This window comes from Bufo bufo, chromosome 4 (genome assembly GCF_905171765.1).
Source record: "Bufo bufo chromosome 4, aBufBuf1.1, whole genome shotgun sequence".
In the NCBI taxonomy this organism is placed as follows: Eukaryota; Metazoa; Chordata; class Amphibia; order Anura; family Bufonidae; genus Bufo; species Bufo bufo.
In genome coordinates, this window is record NC_053392.1 from 120,092,206 (window position 1) to 120,111,608 (window position 19,403).

At 44.9% G+C, this 19,403-nt stretch overlaps 1 protein-coding gene across 1 annotated transcript in view; it reads right to left on the reverse strand.

The window, feature by feature from the left end:
• Positions 1 to 19,403, reverse strand: part of GRK7 (G protein-coupled receptor kinase 7) — a 75,163-nt gene that overhangs the window by 20,094 nt on the left and 35,666 nt on the right. The window contains exon 3 of the mRNA XM_040427776.1: positions 3,469 to 3,737. Coding sequence (XP_040283710.1) covers positions 3,469 to 3,737 — 269 coding nt within the window. The remainder of the gene's footprint in view (positions 1 to 3,468; positions 3,738 to 19,403) is intronic.

A 19,403-nucleotide genomic window follows, 5' to 3' on the forward strand; every position in this document is an offset into this window, starting at 1 on the left:
ACTAGGGGGGAGAGGAGCACTATGGGGACATTTACTGGGGTCACTATATAGGGGTATTTTATACTGGCACATTATGGAGGCACTATGGGGACATTAGCTCAACTGGGGGCATTACAGGGGGGTATTTTTTGCACTGACACATTATAAGGAGAATTATTTCTACTGGGGGGGCATTATGGTGGGCGTTATTACTCCCCCATGGTATGACCCCCTAGTAGCAGCACCATCCTCTCCCTGCTCTGCTATTCCTCTGCCCCTTCTCCAAATCCTTATTATGAAATCTTTCTCATTAGGATAAAACACAACATCAGCTCCGCCGAGCCCCCCAGCCAAGTGTGGAAGTGGCGTCCGAGATCCCCAAGGGCCAAGCCAAGTAATTGTAAGTTTTCATATGAAATATGTTTATGTTATACACATATAGCCTACACTGTGCCACACAATATACAGTATACCGCTACACCGTGCCACACAATGTACAGTACACCTCTACACTGTGCCCCACAATATACAGTATACCGCTACACGGTGCCACACAATGTACAGTATACCTCTACACTGTGCCACACAATATACAGTATACCTCTACACTGTGCCACACAATATACAGTATACCGCTACACTGTGCCACACAATATACAGTATACCTCTACACTGTGCCCCACAATATACAGTATACCTCTACACTGTGCCCCAAAATATACAGTTTCTTCTGTAAAAGTCATCAAGTGTCATGGGGGGGCCCCCTTATTGTTTTTCGCCCCAGGGCCCCATTTCACCTAGAACCGGCCCTGGGTTTGGAGAAACCAGCGTATACAGTACATACTCAGGTCAGTGACTCAGCAGCATGGAAATGACTTGTAGGCTCTGCCGTGTGCGCCATCGGTCAGGTCTGTTCCTCTGCGGCACAGTATCGAATTTCAGGCTCTGCTGTGTGCACCACCGTGTTAGGGTTGTTCAGTTGGACAGGAACAGTGACTCTGAGCCTGGAGTATAGGGTATCTTGTGTATTTTTATATTGCTGTGTTTGTTACTAATGTTATTGCTGTGTTTATTACTACTGTTAGTAAAATTTCTGTTTTTGCACAAATGCTGGTGTCGGTGTCACTTTTCTTGTCTGTAATTTCACTGTATCCTCGGGAGCCCTCCCCGGTTCACGATCTTACACGGGCACTATTAATACTGGGGGCCACTAATGGAGGCATTACTCATACTGGGGGCATTATTAATACTGGAGGCCACTAATGTGGGTATTATTAATACTAGGGGCCACTAATGGAAGCATTATTAATACAGAGGGGCACTAATGGAGGCATTGTTAATACAGGGGGCACTAATGGAGGTATTATTAATACTGAGGGGTACTAATGGGGCATTATTAATACTGAGGAGGACTAATGGAAGCATTATTAATACTGGGGGCTACTAATGGAAGCATTATTAATACTGGGGGGGCACTAATGGAAGCATTATTAATAATATGGGCCAGTAATGGAAGCATTATTAATACTGGGGGCTACTAATGGAAGCATTAATAATACTTGGGGCCACTAATGAAAGCATTATTAATACTGGGGGCTACTAATTGAAGCATTATTAATACTGGGGGCACTAATGGAAGCATTATTAATAATATGGGCCAGTAATGGAAGTATTATTAATACTGGGGCTACTAATGGAAGTATTATTAATACTGGGGGGGCACTAATAGAAGCATTATTAATCATATGGGCAAGTAATGGAAGCATTATTAATAATATGGGCCAGTAATCGAAGCATTATTAATACTGAGGGGTACTAATGGAAGCATTAATAATACTTGGGGCCACTAATCTACTCTCCCTCCAACCTTCAAGTAGCCATCATTTACCACCCCCCAGGCCCAGCCACCATCTTTCTTGACCACTTTAACACCTGGCTACTACACTTTGTTTCTGCCGACATCCCCACTATCATCATGGGTGACTTTAACATCCCTATTGACACCTGCCACTCGGCCCCTCTAAACTCCTGTCACTCTCTTCCTCCTTCGGCCTATCACAGTGGTCTTCCGCTCCCACCCACAGAGATGGTCACACTCTGGATCTTATCTTTACCCGCCTCTGCTCCCTATCTAACCTTTCTAATTCGCCTCTCCCCCTATCTGACCACAACCTACTCACCTTCTCCTCATTGGTCTCTTCTGCAGCTCCCCGGTCCACACACTAGCACACCCCCGCAGGAACCTTAAACATCTCGACTTTTGCTTGCTTTCTGACTCTCTTCTCCCACTCTCTACAATCTGTTCCCTCCAAGACCCAGATGCTGACACCACCCTATATAACAACACAATAAGTACAGCTCTGGACACTGTTGCCCCCCTCACACACAACAAAACCCGAAAAATTAACAGACAACCTTGGCACACCAACCTGACCAAAAAACTCAAACTTCCAGGGCTGCTGAGCGGCGATGGAAGAAATCCCATTCTAAAGATCATTTCACCGCATACAAGCAATCCCTCCTCATATTCAAATCCTCACTCGCTGATGCAAAACAGGCCTACTTCTCATCTCTCATATCTTCCCTGGCTCACAGCCCTAAACAACTTTTTAACTCTTTTAACTACCTTCTCCGTCCCCCAGCGCCCCCACCCCCTCCTGTCATCTCAGCTGAGGACTTTGCAAATACTTCAAACAAAAGATAGTCAACATCAGAGAAAGCTTCAGTACACAGTCCCCACGGACCCTCTACACAACTGCTCGGTCCTCTTCTCCTAAAACCCTCTTCTCCACCATTACAGAAGAAAAACTCTCTAGTCTACTCTCCAGATCTCATCTGACCACCTGTGCACTTGACCCAATCCCATCCCACCTCATCCCTAACCTCACAACAGTGTTTATCCCAGCCCTAACTCATCTCTTCAACCTATCACTAACCTCTGATGTCTTCCCCTCTGCTTTTAAACATGCTACCATTACACCTATCCTCAAAAAGCCTTCACTTGACCCATTTTCTTCGTCCAGTTATCGCCCCATATCACTTCTTCCGTAGTTTTGTTTATGATTTAATAATAAATAATAATAATAATAGAAGCATTATTAATACTGGGGTCTACTAAAGGAGGAATTAATAATACCGTGGACCACTAATGGTGGAATTAATCATACTGGGGGCACTGCAGAGGTTGGGATTTAATATATTTTTTTGAATTTGTCCGTTTTTAATGGCTATTAAAAACAGATAAAAAACAAACATTAAGAACAGTCAGACGGACAGCAAATGGATGCAATTTTTTTTTTTTTTAAATGGCCACAAAAAACTGACAGTGTTTCCTTAAATGGTTACCAAGTATTGCCTACCTGGTTCTTTAGCTAACCACAATGTGACACCTCCAGATTACAAGACCCTATGTTCCCCTGTACAGACCAAATGTAAAGTGTTGTGCGCTGAACCACGAGTCATAAACTGATCATGTAGAGCGAGCCTCACCTGCTACCCAGTCGCTGTTCAGGCTTCTTGGCGAGCAGCAGTTTACATATATCCTTAGCCTCTGGAGTAAAGTTTGGATGGTTGAATACAACCTCTTCCTCCAATGTCCTGCGTTTCACATCATCTTTATTTTTATCTTTTGGATCTTTAAATGGTGTGTGACCTGCAATCATTTCGTAGATAGTGCAGCCCATTGAAAACCAGTCAGCGGGATATGAGTAACTCTCCTCCTTTAGGAGCTCGGGTGCCATGTAGCCATTAGTGCCAGCCTACAAGACAAGTGAGAAGAGATCATCATACATCATATCACATAATAAATAGAGGAACAACATCTATTCTCCGTTGCAGGATTCAATTCGAGAACTTAAAGGGGTTGTCTCATCATAGACAATGGGAGCAATGACCTACTAACAGCCAAAACCAATAAACAATACTCTGTCCTCCTTCTCCTTGAAGGCCTCAAGGCTCTGTCCTAGGACCCCTGCTTTTATCTATCTACAATTTTGGCCTGGGAGAGCTCATAGAGTCCCATAGCTTTCAGTATCACTCTTATGCTGATGACACACAAATCTACCTCTCTGGTCCAGACATCACCACCTTACTATCAAGAATCCCAAAATGTCTATCTTCTATATCATCCTTCTTCGCCTTTCGCTTTCTAAAACTTAACATGGATAAAACAGAATTCATCATCTTTCCCCCATCTTGCTCAACCCCCCCAACAGACCTATCTATCACGATCAATGGCTGCACACTCTCCCCGGTCAACCAAGTTTGCTGCCTTGGAGTGACCTTGGATTCTGCCCTTTCCTTCCAACCGCACATCCAAGCCCTTTCCACCACCTGCCGCCTCCAACTCAAAAACATCTCCCGCATCCGTGCTTTCTATAACTTTGAAAGTGCGAAAATGCTTGTACATGCCCTCATCATCTCCCGCCTAGACTACTGCAACACTCTCCTCTGTGGCCTTCCATCTAGCACTCTAGCACCCCTCCAATCATATCACATAATAAATAGAAGAACAAAATCTATTCTCCGGTGCAAGATTCAATTCGAGAACTTAAAGGGGGTGTCTCATCATAGACAATGGGATCATATCGCTAGGATATGCCCCCATTGTCTTATACGTGCGGGTCCCACTGATGGGACCCGCACCTATATCGAGAACGGAGCCCTGCAAGGTGGTGGCTGCAGGACTCCGGTCCGGCCACCACCAAGCCGGGTCCCCATAGAAGTAAATGGGAGCGTACCGCGCATGCGCGGCCATCGCTCCCATTCATTTCTATGGAGCCGACGGAAATAGCCCACCTCTTTCAACGTCCTTCTACTCTGCACGTGCAGAAGCCGGGTCACAGCACTCCAGCCACATCAGTCTCACCACTGTTAAAGCTTTGCCTGACTGCACACACTAAGTACAATAGCCAAGCCACAGCGCTCCAGCCACACCTGACTCACCTCAGTGCCAGTAACAGCGACCGGGCAGCAGTAACCGAGCAGCAAAAATCCAGCTGCACCAGCAGCTGCAGCACACCAGACTTGATAAAGGGGTCATGCGTACCCCGAAACGCGTTGTCTCTCAATAAACTTGTACATTCCAAATCCAATTGTGATTTGCGCCTCACGTCCACCAGCTTGCCAGATCACCAAAATCATGACGGGCACCGTTACTATTTATTTTACTCTTGATTGACAGGGCCAGGCAGCTTTCGCATCCTCCTGCTGGCCCTGTGCACTGGGGAAATCTTGCGCCATTCAGTATTTGGCGCAGGCGCAGTGAGGGAAGGACGCTCGCCGGTTGCCAGCTTCCTCACCACTCCTGCGCCGAATACTGAACGGCACAAGATTTCCCCAGTGCACAGGGCCGGCAGGAGAATGCAAATGCTGCCTGGTCCTGTCAATCAAGAGTAGAAGGGCATTGAAAGAGGTGGGCGAACGTCCCCCCTGCACCTAGAGGCTAATTTGCATATTATAAAAGTAAGAATTCTGCAGTAACGGGGGCATGAATAATCACAATAATAGCATAGTTAGGTGCAGCTGACATTAGCACATCGCTAATGTCAGCCAGTTTAATGGTGAATATTCTAGTGACAGAAACCCTTTAAAGGCTATGTACACCTTTAGTGGCAATTTCTTTTTATTATTGGATTGTACTCATTTTGAGTTAACAATATTTTTTTTAATTGGCCTTTATAAAAAATATGGAGTCCTTTTTTCTGTACAGAGAAGAGATGCTCTAGAAGCACCCTTTGGATTTTCTCTTTTCCGTCAGACCAGGAGCTGACGGGCTCCTTATCTCTGCTCTCTGACCTCCTAAACACTCATTATAGCTCAGTTCTTATCTTGAGAAATACCGGAAATAAGTGATCAAATTTAGTAGATATTAAAACTTAACTTCTAATTATTACTCTTAGAAAATAGCCCCTTAGACGAGTGTGTGTATATATATATATATATACTCATCTAAGGGGCTATTTTCTAAGAGTAATAATTAAAAGTTACGTTTTAATATCTACTAAATTTGATCACTTATTTCCGGTATTTCTCAACAATGTAGGTGGTCCTCTGAATATATCATATTCTTTTTGTTACTCATTTCTTATCTTACTGATAAGAATGTGGCTTAACCCCTTAGTGACCGCCTATATGTGTTTGTACAGCGGTCACTAAGGGGCATTAGGCTGGGCCACCGCTTTTTTACGGCGGCACAGTCTAAGCACTGCACTGGTCCCCCGTGCAGCGGGGAGCTGGGGCCCAGCTCTCACATGAGAGCCGCGGCCCTGCTCTAACAGCCCAAACCGGCAGGAGTGCCGATCCGGGCTGTTTAACACTTTACATGCTGCGGGCAATGGCGGACTCCATCTGTCTCCCATCGGCACCCCGCAAATGCGATTGCAGGGTGCCAATGTGTGTGAAGGCTGGCTGAGGTCTCATGTAGTCCCCAGACCAGCCTTGAGTAACTTCCAGTGGCGCAGCCTGCTGGTCAATCTCAGAATAGCATTGGCATTAAAATGCAATGCACTATAGGGATAGTGCATTGCATTTGTAAAGCAATCCAAATACTGTTTGTTATAGTCTCCTTGTGGGACTATTAAGTGGTAAAAAAAAAACACGTTCATTAAATAAAAAATTCCATTTAAAAAACTCTTTTTACGGTGAACGCCGTAAAAAACAGACAGAATTGCTAATTTATTCTTAGTTGCCACAAAAGAACTTAACAAGCGATCAAAAAGTAGATGCCCCTATAGTGCCACCAATAATGTGCCAGTAAGAAGTGCCCCCATAGATGTCCCCCAATCATGTGCCAGTAGCCTGAGCCCCCATCAACATGTGCCGGTAGCCATAGGCGGCCCCCCCTATCATGTGCCAGTAGTCATAGGGCCCCCCCTATCATGTGCCACTAGCCATAGGGCCCCCCCCCTATCATTTGCCAGTAGCCATCGGGCCCCCCTATCATTTGCCAGTAGCCATAGGCGGCCCCCCCTATCATGTGCCAGTAGCCATAGGGGCCCCCCTATCATGTGACAGTAGCCATAGGGCCCCCCTATCATGTGCCACTAGCCATAGGGCCCCCCCCTATCAAAAAGCGTAATTTACTCCAAAATGATACCAATGAAAAATACAAGCCGTCCCACCAGGGCCGGCGCTTCCATAGAGGCAATGGGGGCAATTGCCCCCGGGCCCCCGAGTCCTTAGGGGCCCCCTCGCGCCGGCCCGCAACTAACTTTAGGAAGGCAGGACAGTCAGTAGAGATGAGCGCTTCCATTGTGGAAGCGCTCATCTCCAGTCATCTGTATCGCAGTCCTCAGGACAGCGATACAGATGGCTGTGCGGCAGGGGAGGGAGAGGTGTGTCCCTTTCCCTTCCTCTGATAGGTTGCAGGCACTAGACCGGCAGCCTATCAGAGGCCGGCGCAGGCGGCTCGATGACGTCATCGCGCCGCCTGAGCCCTGAGCTGTACACAGCGCGGGACACAGGCCGGAAAAGGCCTGCATCGCATCGCTGCCAAGGAGGTAAATATAAGTGTTTTTTTTTTTCTGTACAAAAATGGCACTAGGGGGGGGGGGGCGCCTATGGCTACTGGCAAATGATAGGGGGGGGGCTATGGCTAGTGGCACATGATAGGGGGTCCCTATGGCTAGTGGCACATGATAGGGGGTCCCTATGACTAGTGGCACATGATAGGGGGTCCCTATGGCTAGTGGCACATGATAGGGGGGCCCTATGGCTAGTGGCACATGATAGGGGGGGCCCTATGGCTACTGTCACATGATAGGGGGGCCCCTATGGCTACTGGCACATGATAGGGGGGGCCGCCTATGGCTACTGGCAAATGATAGGGGGGGGCCCTATGGCTAGTGGCACATGATAGGGGGGCCCTATGGCTACTGTCACATGATAGGGGGGCCCCTATGGCTACTGGCACATGATAGGGGGGGCCGCCTATGGCTACTGGCAAATGATAGGGGGGGCCCTATGGCTACTGGCAAATGATAGGGGGGGCCTATGGCTAGTGGCACATGATAGGGGGGGCCCTATGGCTACTGGCACATGATAGGGGGGGCCCTATGGCTACTGGCACATGATAGGGGGGGCCCTATGGCTACTGGCACATGATAGGGGGGGCCGCCTATGGCTACCGGCACATGTTGATGGGGGCTCAGGCTACTGGCACATGATTGGGGGACATCTATGGGGGCACTTCTTACTGGCACATTATTGGTGGCACTATAGGGGCATCTACTGAGGCCACAAAGAACGGTTATTTTTTATGGGGGGCTCTGTATAGGGGCATTTTATACTGGGACACATTGTGGTGGGTACTATGGGGAAGGGGGGAGAGGACTACTATGGGGTCATCTACGAGGGCACTGAGAAGGGGTATTTTATGCTTACAAATTATGAGGGACACTGAGGGCATCTACTGGTGCACTATATATCGGGCATTTTATACTGGTACATTATGGGGGGCACTAGGGGGGAGAGGAGCACTATGGGGGCATTTACTGGGGTCACTATATAGGGGTATGACCCCCTAGTAGCAGCACCATCCTCTCCCTTCTCTGCTATCCTTCTGCCCCTTCTCCAAATTCTTATTATGAAATCTTTCTCATTAGGATAAAACACAACATCAGCTCCGCCGAGCCCCCGGCCAAAGTGTTGAAGTGGCGTCCGAGATCCCCAAGGGCCAAGTCAAGTAACTAAGTTTTCATGTGAAATATGTTTGTTATACACATATAGCCTACACTGTGCCCCAAAATATACAGTTTCTTCTGTAAAAGTCATCAAGTGTCATGGGGGGGCCCCTTATTGTTTTTCGCCCCAGGGCCCCATTTCACCTAGAACCGGCCCTGCGTCCCACAAAAATCAAGCCCTCACACAACTCCGTAGAAAGAAAAATAAAAAAGTTATGGGGCTTGGGAAGCAGCGATGCAAAAACATTTTTTCCCTTCAAAAAAAGGGGTTTTATTGCAAAAAAGTAGTAAAACATAAAAAAAAACGATATATGTTTGGTATCACTTTAATTGTACTGACCCAGAGAATAAAGATATTATGTTATTTATACCAGAAAATAAACGCCGTAAAAACGCAGTGGCAGAATTGCATTTTTTCCCATCTCCCTCCCAGAAAGAGTTAATAAAAGTTAATCAGAAAGTTATGTGTACCCCAAAATGGTGCCATAAAAAAAAAAAAAAAAAAATTTTCCCGCAAAATACAAGCCCTCATACAGCTATGTAGATGGGAAAAAAAAGTTATAGCTCTTGGAACGGAGACGATGAAAAAAGGAAGAAAAACGTTTGGTCAGTAAGGCCAAAAACAGGCTGGTCACTAAGGGGTTAAATAAGTGTTTATGACCTCTCAGTAGTTTAGAGATAGAGTTATTAGATAAAAGTACCAGTCACACAGCTAGAAAAACCAGTAACCCTTTTTGACAGAACGGCTCAATATTTTTTAATAAAGGCCAATTGAAAAAAAAAATTTTTTACCCGAAAATGAGTAAAATGCAATCATAAAAAAAAAATTGCCTCAGAAGGTGTACATGGCCTTTAATTTGGCAGTTGCCCATCAGGAAATAATGTACCTAGCTCCAGTACTTGTCCCTCTTCTATAAAACCAAGAGTCGTCTCTCACTCTTCTATGGACACAATGTCATGCTTAATTTCTCTAGTGGTGATGTGGCAAGGGAGATGGACACTTGAAGCAAGATGTCCCCACAGATTACAGCTGATCTCAGGGGGTCCCAGCAACAGCTGCTTGTCTGACAATCCTTCTAATAAACAGGTTTTATCCAAAGTGGACAACCCTTTTAATAAGAAATAGCTAAAAACAGTGGTAATACTACAGGGGTGTTTGATGTGTGGAATACGGGCTACCCCTGACCTTGTCTGTAAGGCCATACAGTCCAAAATTTGTGTGATACTGAGCCCATTAGATTTAACCATGTGTTATCAAATTTTCCAATAATATAAAGAAAATCATGAAAATATCAGAGAACCATGGAAGCTTAGAAAATAAGATTTAGTTATACGAATAATGTGTATCTGTTTGTCAGAAGTTAAATCGACAGAAAGTATCTAAACTAAAAAATGGAAACAATAACCCAGTGCTTGAAACGTCTCTGTGATCAGGGAAAGGAAATTTCAGGGGGTAAAGTTCTGTGGTGCGTGGACCGATCCCTGATCAATTACATCAATCTCAAGAAACCCAATCATATTGTACATGTTGAGTTAGCTGACAATTACAATTATGGATCGGAGTTAACGGACTACTCCACATGTACTGAAAGAAATTCTGCACTTTCTCCCTGATTCTCAACAGAAGTATCTGTATAAAAGATTCCCATGAAGTAAAGAAGGCTTTAACCTTAAAGGGGTTGTGCAGCCAGTACACGTAGATGACCTATCTTCAGAATAGTTCATCAATATCTGAACATCGGGGGTCCAACTCTCGACAGCTGTTTCAAGAGGAGGTGAGCACTACTTCCTGTTCATTACACTGCACGTTGTCTTGCTTGCAGCGGTTGGCGCAGTGTAATTACAAGTGCTCGTCCTATTCAAGTGAATGGAGCGAGTACTGCGTCGCTGAGACAACGCGCAGTGTATTTTTAAAGAGGAACAGCTGATTAGTGGGGGTCGAACCCCCACTGATCAGATATTGAGGACCTATCCTAAAGATAGGTCATCAAAATGTACCAGCTGCACAACCCCTTTTAGCTCCTTTTGAAGAATTGCGTTTACCCAATCCATGCAAAACACAACACATATTTTTAAGAAATGGTCTAAAAGGAGAACTACGCCTTCAGAATGGATTTATGAGCAGCCACTGATATGATATGGACTGGGATATGTGGTGTTGTCAATGTGACCGAATACTGTCCACTCCGGAGTCCAAGGGACGAAATTTAATTAATAAGCCTTGACAAATGTTTCCAGCTGTTTCCAAAAAGATTGAATAGGTAGGTAGCCCCGAAAAGTAAAAGAGTAAATCTGCTTCCATATTATTACAGTTCAGGCATGAGGATGTCGTGGTTGGGGTGTCGAGAAACTTTTATCAAACTGGTGTAAAGTAGAACTGGCTGAGTTGCCCAAAGCAACCAATCAGATTCCACCTTTCATTTCTGACAAGCCCTTTGGAAAATGAAAGGAGGAATCTGATTGGTTGCTATGGGCAACTAAGCCAGTTCTACTTTACACCAGTTTGATAAATGAGCCCTGTGGCGAAAATAACCTCGCCACTGGGTTTTGGAGGGGCCTGGTTGCCAGCCTCTTGCCCCAGGATTATGGGCCCTCCCATCAGCCCATGCAAAACTTAAACCCCATGGCGATTTGACTGTGTTTGTGGCATCTGAGCGCTCAGATCCAAGCCATATGGGGACATGTGGGGTTTTGAAGTGTGTGACAGAACCATCTGTCTGTGGAATTGTATTGTATGTTATGTGAGGGTACCCAGATAGCTCTTTTAATTGTATTCATGTTGTCTGAGTGCCATTCACCTAATAATATGCACTAAGACTTGAGCTATCTGAGGATATGTTAAATGTCTGTGTTTACTGTAAGGGTTGTGACATTGTATGTTTAAATGGTGATTCCTGTCCGGTTGTTCCCACATGTGTATTGGTGATTTCCCTTTTTCCTGAGAGATAATTGAATTGCTCCTCGGGTGTCTCCAGGGCAGAGAGGAGGAAACCATGATGCATTGTGGGGATGTGTTGTGTCTGTGTATCCTGAGTGCTACGTATCTGTCCTGTGTCACAGTCTTCCTTCTGGTCCCCTAGGGGCGTGTACACCAGATGGGGACCTGCATAAATACGGGCGGGTAGCCCTCAATAAAGAGTTCCTCTTTTACATTCAACATAGAGCCTCGTCTCATGTGTGTGGGGATTGCTATACGTGTATACTCCCCTGGCTATTACTCCTAGCTCTTGTAAGAGCTGTTCCTTTTCCTGGTTCCTGTGGTGGTATCGGTGTCGAGCGGAGTGCTTGGAGTCCTCGGGAGGCACTGGGAGCATTTATCAACGGAGGTACCCGGTCGGGGTGCTAGGAGATCCGTTACAAGCCCAATAGGATCTAAATGCTACTTTGACAGCCATATCCCAATATAAGGCTGCCGGGATGTAGTGATTTGCATTGTATAAAGAATCCACCAGTCCTTGGTGGGCAGAGCAGGAGAATGTTGTAACCAGGGGCGTAACTACCTTAGCTGGCAGACCATGCGACTGCTATGGGGCCAAGGGCAAGAGGGGGCCCAGACTTAGTTGGGATTATCTTCTCTTCTACTGGAGGTGAAAACTTGGTCAGGACTCTACCCTCTAAAGGAACAACTTTTAGCAAATGAGGCAGTGGGAAATGGCCCAAGGGTCATTTAAAAGGGTTTAGGGTCCATTCACATGTCCGTAGCGTGTTTTGAGGATCCACGGATCTGCAAAACACGGACACCGGCAATGTGTGTTCCGCATTTTGCGGACCGCACATCGCCGGCACTAATAGAATATGCCTATTCTTGTCCGCAATTGCAGACAAGAATAGGACATGTTCTATTTTTTTCGGGAACGGAATTGCGGACCCGGAAGTGCGGGTCCGCAATTCCGTATCCGGGCAGCACATTGTGCGGCCCCATAGAAATCAATGGGTCCGTAATTCCGTTCCGCAAAATGCAGAACGAAATTGCAGACGTGTGAATGGGGCCTTAGGCTCTGTCCTGTCTGGGGGCCCTTACTTCTCTATGTACCCCACTGGTTGTAACCAAGTCGCCATACTGTGTTTCTTTTTGGAATAGACTAAAGAGGTTCTAATAAAAGGTTTAGTATTGGGAAATTAAACCCATTTTGTCTTTTGTTCTAATCATGAGGTAAACAATGAGGTCTTTCCTCTCCTAAAGCTTAAAGGCTTATCGCTAGGATATGCTCCCATTGTCTGATAGTTGCAGGTACCACCACTGGGACCCGCACCTACAATGAGAACCGAGCCGAGAAATGAAACTTTTTTTTTTGGTTACTTATAATCCCTATACTGCGATTTATGCATACATACTGTAATTAATCATTTTGGTTCAGCAGATTCTGTTAAAAACATACTTTTAAAATATGCAAATTACCTTGCTACCAGCAAGTAGGGCGGCTACTTGCTGGTAGCAGCCGCATCCTCCTATCCTAAAGACGCCCCCTCCGCATGTTGATAGACAGGGCCAGCGGACGGGATCTTTCTCTGCTGGCCCTGTTTGCATTCAAAATCTGGCGCCTGCGCCGTACCTGTCTTCAGTCGGCGCAGGCGCACTGAGAGGAGGACGCTCGCTCGGCCGCTCCTTCTTTAATGCGCCTGCACCGGGTGTAGATGTGACGTCATCGGCGCAGGTGCATTGAGGATGGAGCGGCCGGAGGAGCGTCCACCTCTCAGTGCGCCTGCGCCTACTGAATACCGTTACGGCGCAGGCACGAGATCTTGATAGCAGACAGGACCAGCCAGAGGACGATCCCGTCCGCTGGCCCTGTCAATCAACATGCGGAGGGGGCGTCTTTAGGATAGGAGGATGCGGCTGCTACCAGCAAGTAGCAGCCCTACTTGCTGGTAGCAAGGTAATTTGCATATTTTAAAAGTACGTTTTTAACAGAATCTGCTGAACCAAAATGATTAATTACAGTATGTATGCATAAATCGCAGTATAGGGATTATAAGTAACCAAAAAAATAAAAACTGTTTAGTGGGGTGACAGAAGCCCTTTAAAGGTATTTTAAAACCAGTACCTGGATCTGACTGCTTTTGTAATTACATGTAATTAAACATTTGGTATAGCCACTGAGCTATTCAATAAAATGTATCTGTATAGCGCCACCTGCTGTTTGTTCTTTTCCTTATTTATTTATTTATTATTATTTTTTAAATGCACTTGTGTCCCCTGAATTGTGTGCCAATTTACTGCAGACACATATTAAAAATCTACAATAGAAAATAAGTGACTTTTTGGGAAGGTTTTTCCAATTTTAATGTGACGGTTAACTTAAGTCATTTTGGGAAAGCAACCATTTTTATTAAATCCACTCTACCAGAATGCAATAGGATAAGTGTGCAAGCACGGCCACTGCTGCTGGTTTGCAGAGTGGTCGTAACCCCTGGATATGAGCAGTGTATAACTTGATGGAAAATTGAATCAAGCCAGCAAAGGAGACAATATGGACAATCAAAATACATTAGTAAGTGCCTTGTATTAACTTTCTCTACATGATAAATGCCATTTTCTTAAGTGACACAACACATTAAAATTAATGAAACCCTCCCAAAAATGTCACTTTTTTGACTGTACATTTTGTATTTCTGTCTGTAGTAAATATACCTGGCAGACAACTCAGGTGAACCCTTTATGATCCAGCAGTCAACTTTTTTATATTTTCTCCAATTTAGCTACAGTATATGAGACCTTGAATTTTGCAAGGCGAGTTATAGTTGTTTTTTTAAATATCTAGCTTATTATACATAAAGAAAAATTTCATTTTAGAAAATAATTAAATATTGTTGAAGGTACGGAACTGCACCACATTTACCACAACTAAGTAGTACAGCAGCAACTGCATCACCTGCAACTTGGCCAGGTGAGAGTTTAGCATGCCCACAACCAGATTGCTGAGCACATAGAGCTGTTTTCGGCCACACATTCCATTATCGATGACTGACAACAGATCTGTGCCTTGACACAATCCTGTCTCTGATCTCCACAGGCAGTTCTTTTCACCTCATAGCTTAGATTTTTCTCTGATATGCATTGTCAGCTGTGAGACCTTTTATAGACAGAGGTGTGTCTTTCCAAATCAACAGAATTTACCACAGGTGGCAGAGAAATACCAAGGTGTAGAAGCATCTCAAAAATGATCAAGAGAAATGGGAAGCCTCCAGAGCTAAATTTTAAGTGTTATAGCAAAGAGTCTGAATACATGTACTTACATTAATGTGAAATTTTATCTTTTCCTTTTCCAAATTTCTAAATTTTCTAGAATTTTTTAAATTCAGTTTTAGTTTTATATTATGGGGTACTAAGTGCAAATTTATCGTGGAAAACGTATTTTTTTTATTTTAGCACAAGTCCACAACTTAGCAAAAAAAATTAAAGGATCTGAAGACTTTCTGAATGCATTGTATGGGCCTGACTGGTCTTGTTTGAAAGCTGACAATCTAAGCAGCATTAGCTCCCCCACATCGGGAGATATTGATTTTAGTGGGAGTGGTCTTGTTTTAATGCTTAGATTGTCAGCTTTCAGAAAAGACCAGGCTGACATCTCTAGCTCCTACAGAGCCCAAGATATGAAGGGTTAAAGAAGCCCTCACCCTGCTACCCAAGCTCTGCTTGGGCTGAACTGTTAGGTTATTTTCTCAAAACCCAAGTTGAGCTCTGGCAAAACTGTTAGGCGGTTAAGAAGGTTACTGGGAATAACTTTTCCCCTCTAAGTAATTTCATCAATATATATTTAAATTGTATACATAACCATTGTTTTTAGACATTAACAACTTCTAACGAAGGCACGCCAAAACGCCCGTCGGGGTAACGTCATCCTGGGTTGCACACACCTCCGGTGACTCCTTTTGATGCAACATGTTGTAGATACTATGGTTTATACATATGAGATGTGATTGTTTCTTGATATTCTGGTTCCAGTATCCTGCATTTATTTATCATGATTGTTCATGTAACCATGGATCATTATATTTGCTGAATCATGTTTTTACATGTATTTATACAATTGTACACATACCATATACTCCTGTATCATGTGTGCTACCAGGATGGTGTTTTCTGCTGTCCCCTTTTCCTTTTAACGTCAACATCCTTTTACATGTGAAGATTAATTTAATAAAATATTATACACTGCTCAAAAAAATAAAGGGAACACTTAAAGGGCTTCTGTCAGCCCACTAAACCGTTTTTTTTTTTTTGTTTATTAATAAGCCCCACACTGCGAGCTCTCCATACATAAGTTAAATAATCATTTTTGTTCAGTAGAATTTGATAAAAAGCGATTTTTAAAATATGCAAATTACCTTTCTACCAGCAAGTAGGGCGGCTACTTGCTGGTAGCAGCCGCATCCTCCTACCCTAATGACGCCCCCTCCGCATTGTGATTGACAGGGCCAGGGAACGGAATCGTTCTCTGCTGGCCCTGCCTGTTAGCATTCAAAATCTGGCGCCTGCGCCGCGGCCGTACCTATCTTCAATCTGCGCAGGCGCACTGAGAGACGGCCACTCGCTCGGCCGCTCCATCCTCAATGCGCCTGCGCCGATGACGTCACATCTACACCCGGCGCAGGCGCATTGAGGAGAGAGCGACCGCCTCTCAGTGCGCCTGCGCAGATTGAAGATAGGTACGGCCGCAGCACAGGCGCCAGATTTTGAATGCTAACAGGCAGGGCCAGCAGAGAACGATTCCGTTCCCTGGCCCTGTCAATCACAATGCGGAGGGGGCATCATTAGGGTCGGAGGATGCGGCTGCTACCAGCAAGTAGCCGCCCTACTTGCTGGTAGAAAGGTAATTTGCATATTTTAAAAATCGCTTTTTATCAAATTCTACTGAACAAAAATGATTATTTAACTTATATATGGAGAGCTCGCAGTGTGGGGATTATTAATAAACAAAAAAAAAACGGTTTAGTGGGCTGACAGAAGCCCTTTAAACAACACAATGTAACTCCAAGTCAATCACACTTCTGTGAAATCAAACTGTCCACTTAGGAAGCAACACTGAGTGACAATCAATTTCACATGCTATTGTGCAAATGGGATAGACAACAGGTGGAAATTATAGGCAATTAGCAAGACACCCCCAATAAAGAAGTGGTTCTGCAGGTGGTGATCACAGACCACTTCTCAGTTCCTATGCTTCCTGGCTGATGTTTTGGTCACTTTTGAATGCTGGCGGTGCTTTCACTCTAGTGGTAGCATGAGACGGAGTCTACAACCCACACAAGTGGCTCAGGTAGTGCAGCTTATCCAGGATGGCACATCAATGCGAGCTGTGGCAAGAAGGTTTGCTGTGTCTGTCAGTGTAGTGTCCAGAGCATGGAGGCGCTACAAGGAGACAGGCCAGTAGGAGGGCAACAACCCAGCAGCAGGACCGCTACCTCCGCCTTTGTGCAAGGAGGAACAGGAGGGGCACTGCCAGAGCCCTGCAAAATGACCTCCAGCAGGCCACAAATGTGCATGTGTCTGCTCAAACGGTCAGAAACAGACTCCATGAGGGTGATATGAGGGCCCGACGTCCACAGGTGGGGGTTGTGCTTACAGCCCAACACCGTGCAGGACGTTTGGCATTTGCCAGAGAACACCAAGATTGGCAAATTTGCCACTGGCGCCCTGTGCTCTTCACAGATGAAAGCAGGTTCACACTGAGCACATGTGACAGATGTGACAGAGTCTGGAGATGCCATGAAGAACGTTCTGCTGCCTGCAACATCCTCCAGCATGACCGGTTTGGCATTGGGTCAGTAATGGTGTGGGGTGGCATTTCTTTGGAGGGCCGCACAGCCCTCCATGTGCTCGCCAGAGGTAGCCTGACTGCCATTAGGTACCGAGATGAGATCCTCAGACCCCTTGTGAGACCATATGCTGGTGCGGTTGGCTCTGGGTTCCTCCTAATGCAAGACAATGCTAGACCTCATGTGACTGGAGTGTGTAAGCAGTTCCTGCAAGACGAAGGCATTGATGCTATGGACTGGCCCGCCCATTCATCAGACCTGAATCCAATTGAGCACATCTGGGACATCATGTCTCGCTCTATCCACCAACGTCACGTTGCACCACAGACTGTCCAGGAGTTGGCAGATGCTTTAGTCCAAGTCTGGGAGGAGATCCCTCAGGAGACCGTCCACCACCTCATCAGGAGCATGCACAGGCGTTGTAGGGAGGTCATACAGGCACGTGGAGGCCACACACACTACTGAACCTCATTTCGACTTGTTTTAAGGACATTACATCAAAGTTGGATCAGCCTGTAGTGTGTTTTTCCACTTTAATTTTGAATGTGACTCAAAATCCAGACCTCCATGGGTTAAAAAATTTGATTTCCATTTTAAATTTTTGTGTGATTTTGTTGTCAGCACATTCAACTATGTAAAGAACAGAAGAATATTGTATTAATTCAGATCTAGGATGTGTTATTTTTGTGTTCCCTTCATTTTTTTGAGCAGTGTATTTTATACGGATACTTTGTGAGCTCCATTTTTTGTTTAAGTCTGGTTCCATGTTGGTGAGCTTGCACCAGGTTACAGATGCAGTTGGCCCCTCACTTAGACACAATATTTATTGGGACACTGTCTGAGGTCTTGGCATAGGGCTACATATGGTCTTTCTCTGTATTTAACTTCTCTGTAGGGACAAGTGACACCCATTCTAAAGGAGACATTGTGAACAGGACTATGGTTGTCACTTTCTTCCTATCGGATTGTTACTCAAGAAGGACCCGTACTGCAGTTTGTTACCTGTCTAATGGTTCAGTTATAATGAAATGTGATAACTGCCATGTGAGGTGACTGATCATTTTATTGTTTCCTTCCTACCGTAGCACTAAGGCCTCATGCACACGACCATTGTTGTGTTCCGTTCCCCAAAATGGGGTTCCGTTGTTCCGTGATCCGTTTCCGTGTGTCTTCCTTTATTTTCGGAGGACCACCAGACATAAAGGAATGTAAAAAAAAGTCTAAGTCAAGTTTGCCATGCAAATTATAGGAAAAAAACGGACGCGGATGACAATCTTGTGTGCCTCCGCATTTTTTAGCGGTCCCATTGACTTGAATGGGTCCGCGAATCGTTTTCCGCGAAAATAATAGGAAAGGTTATATTTTTTTGACGGACTGGAACCACAGATCACAGACGCGGATGGCAAACGGTGCATTAGCCGAGTTTTCAACGGACCCATTGAAAATCAATGGGTCCGCAGCAAATCACAAAAAACGGTGTAACGGACACGGAATAAAACAACGGTCGTGTGCATGAGGCCTAATTCTTCCATTTTCCATTTTTTCTTAAAGTCCTTCTACGATTTTGTTTTTGCATTTTGTACCATATTGTAGAATGTACTGGAATTATATAATTGATGGATAGAAATATTACTGTAATAATGGATCCATTTCTAACACTAAAAACATTCTCCTCTTTCTTTCCTTCACCAATGTGGAGCTTTGCCTAATGACTAAAGTTTTTATTACTCTGCCAAGATCTACATGTATACAAAATATATGAGTTAAAATGTGCTCTTAAAGGGAATCTGTCACCTGGATAATCGATATTAAACCAAAAGTATGTCCTTACAGCTCTTCATACCCTCTTTCCATAGGTTTTCTTTTCCCTTGGAGCTCGCTTTATATCTTTAGAAAAATCCACTTGTATCCTTATGCTAATGAGGCAGTAAGGTGCCCAGAGGGGCGTTATTTTAATTCAAAAGGTGCCCAGGAACGCCCAGC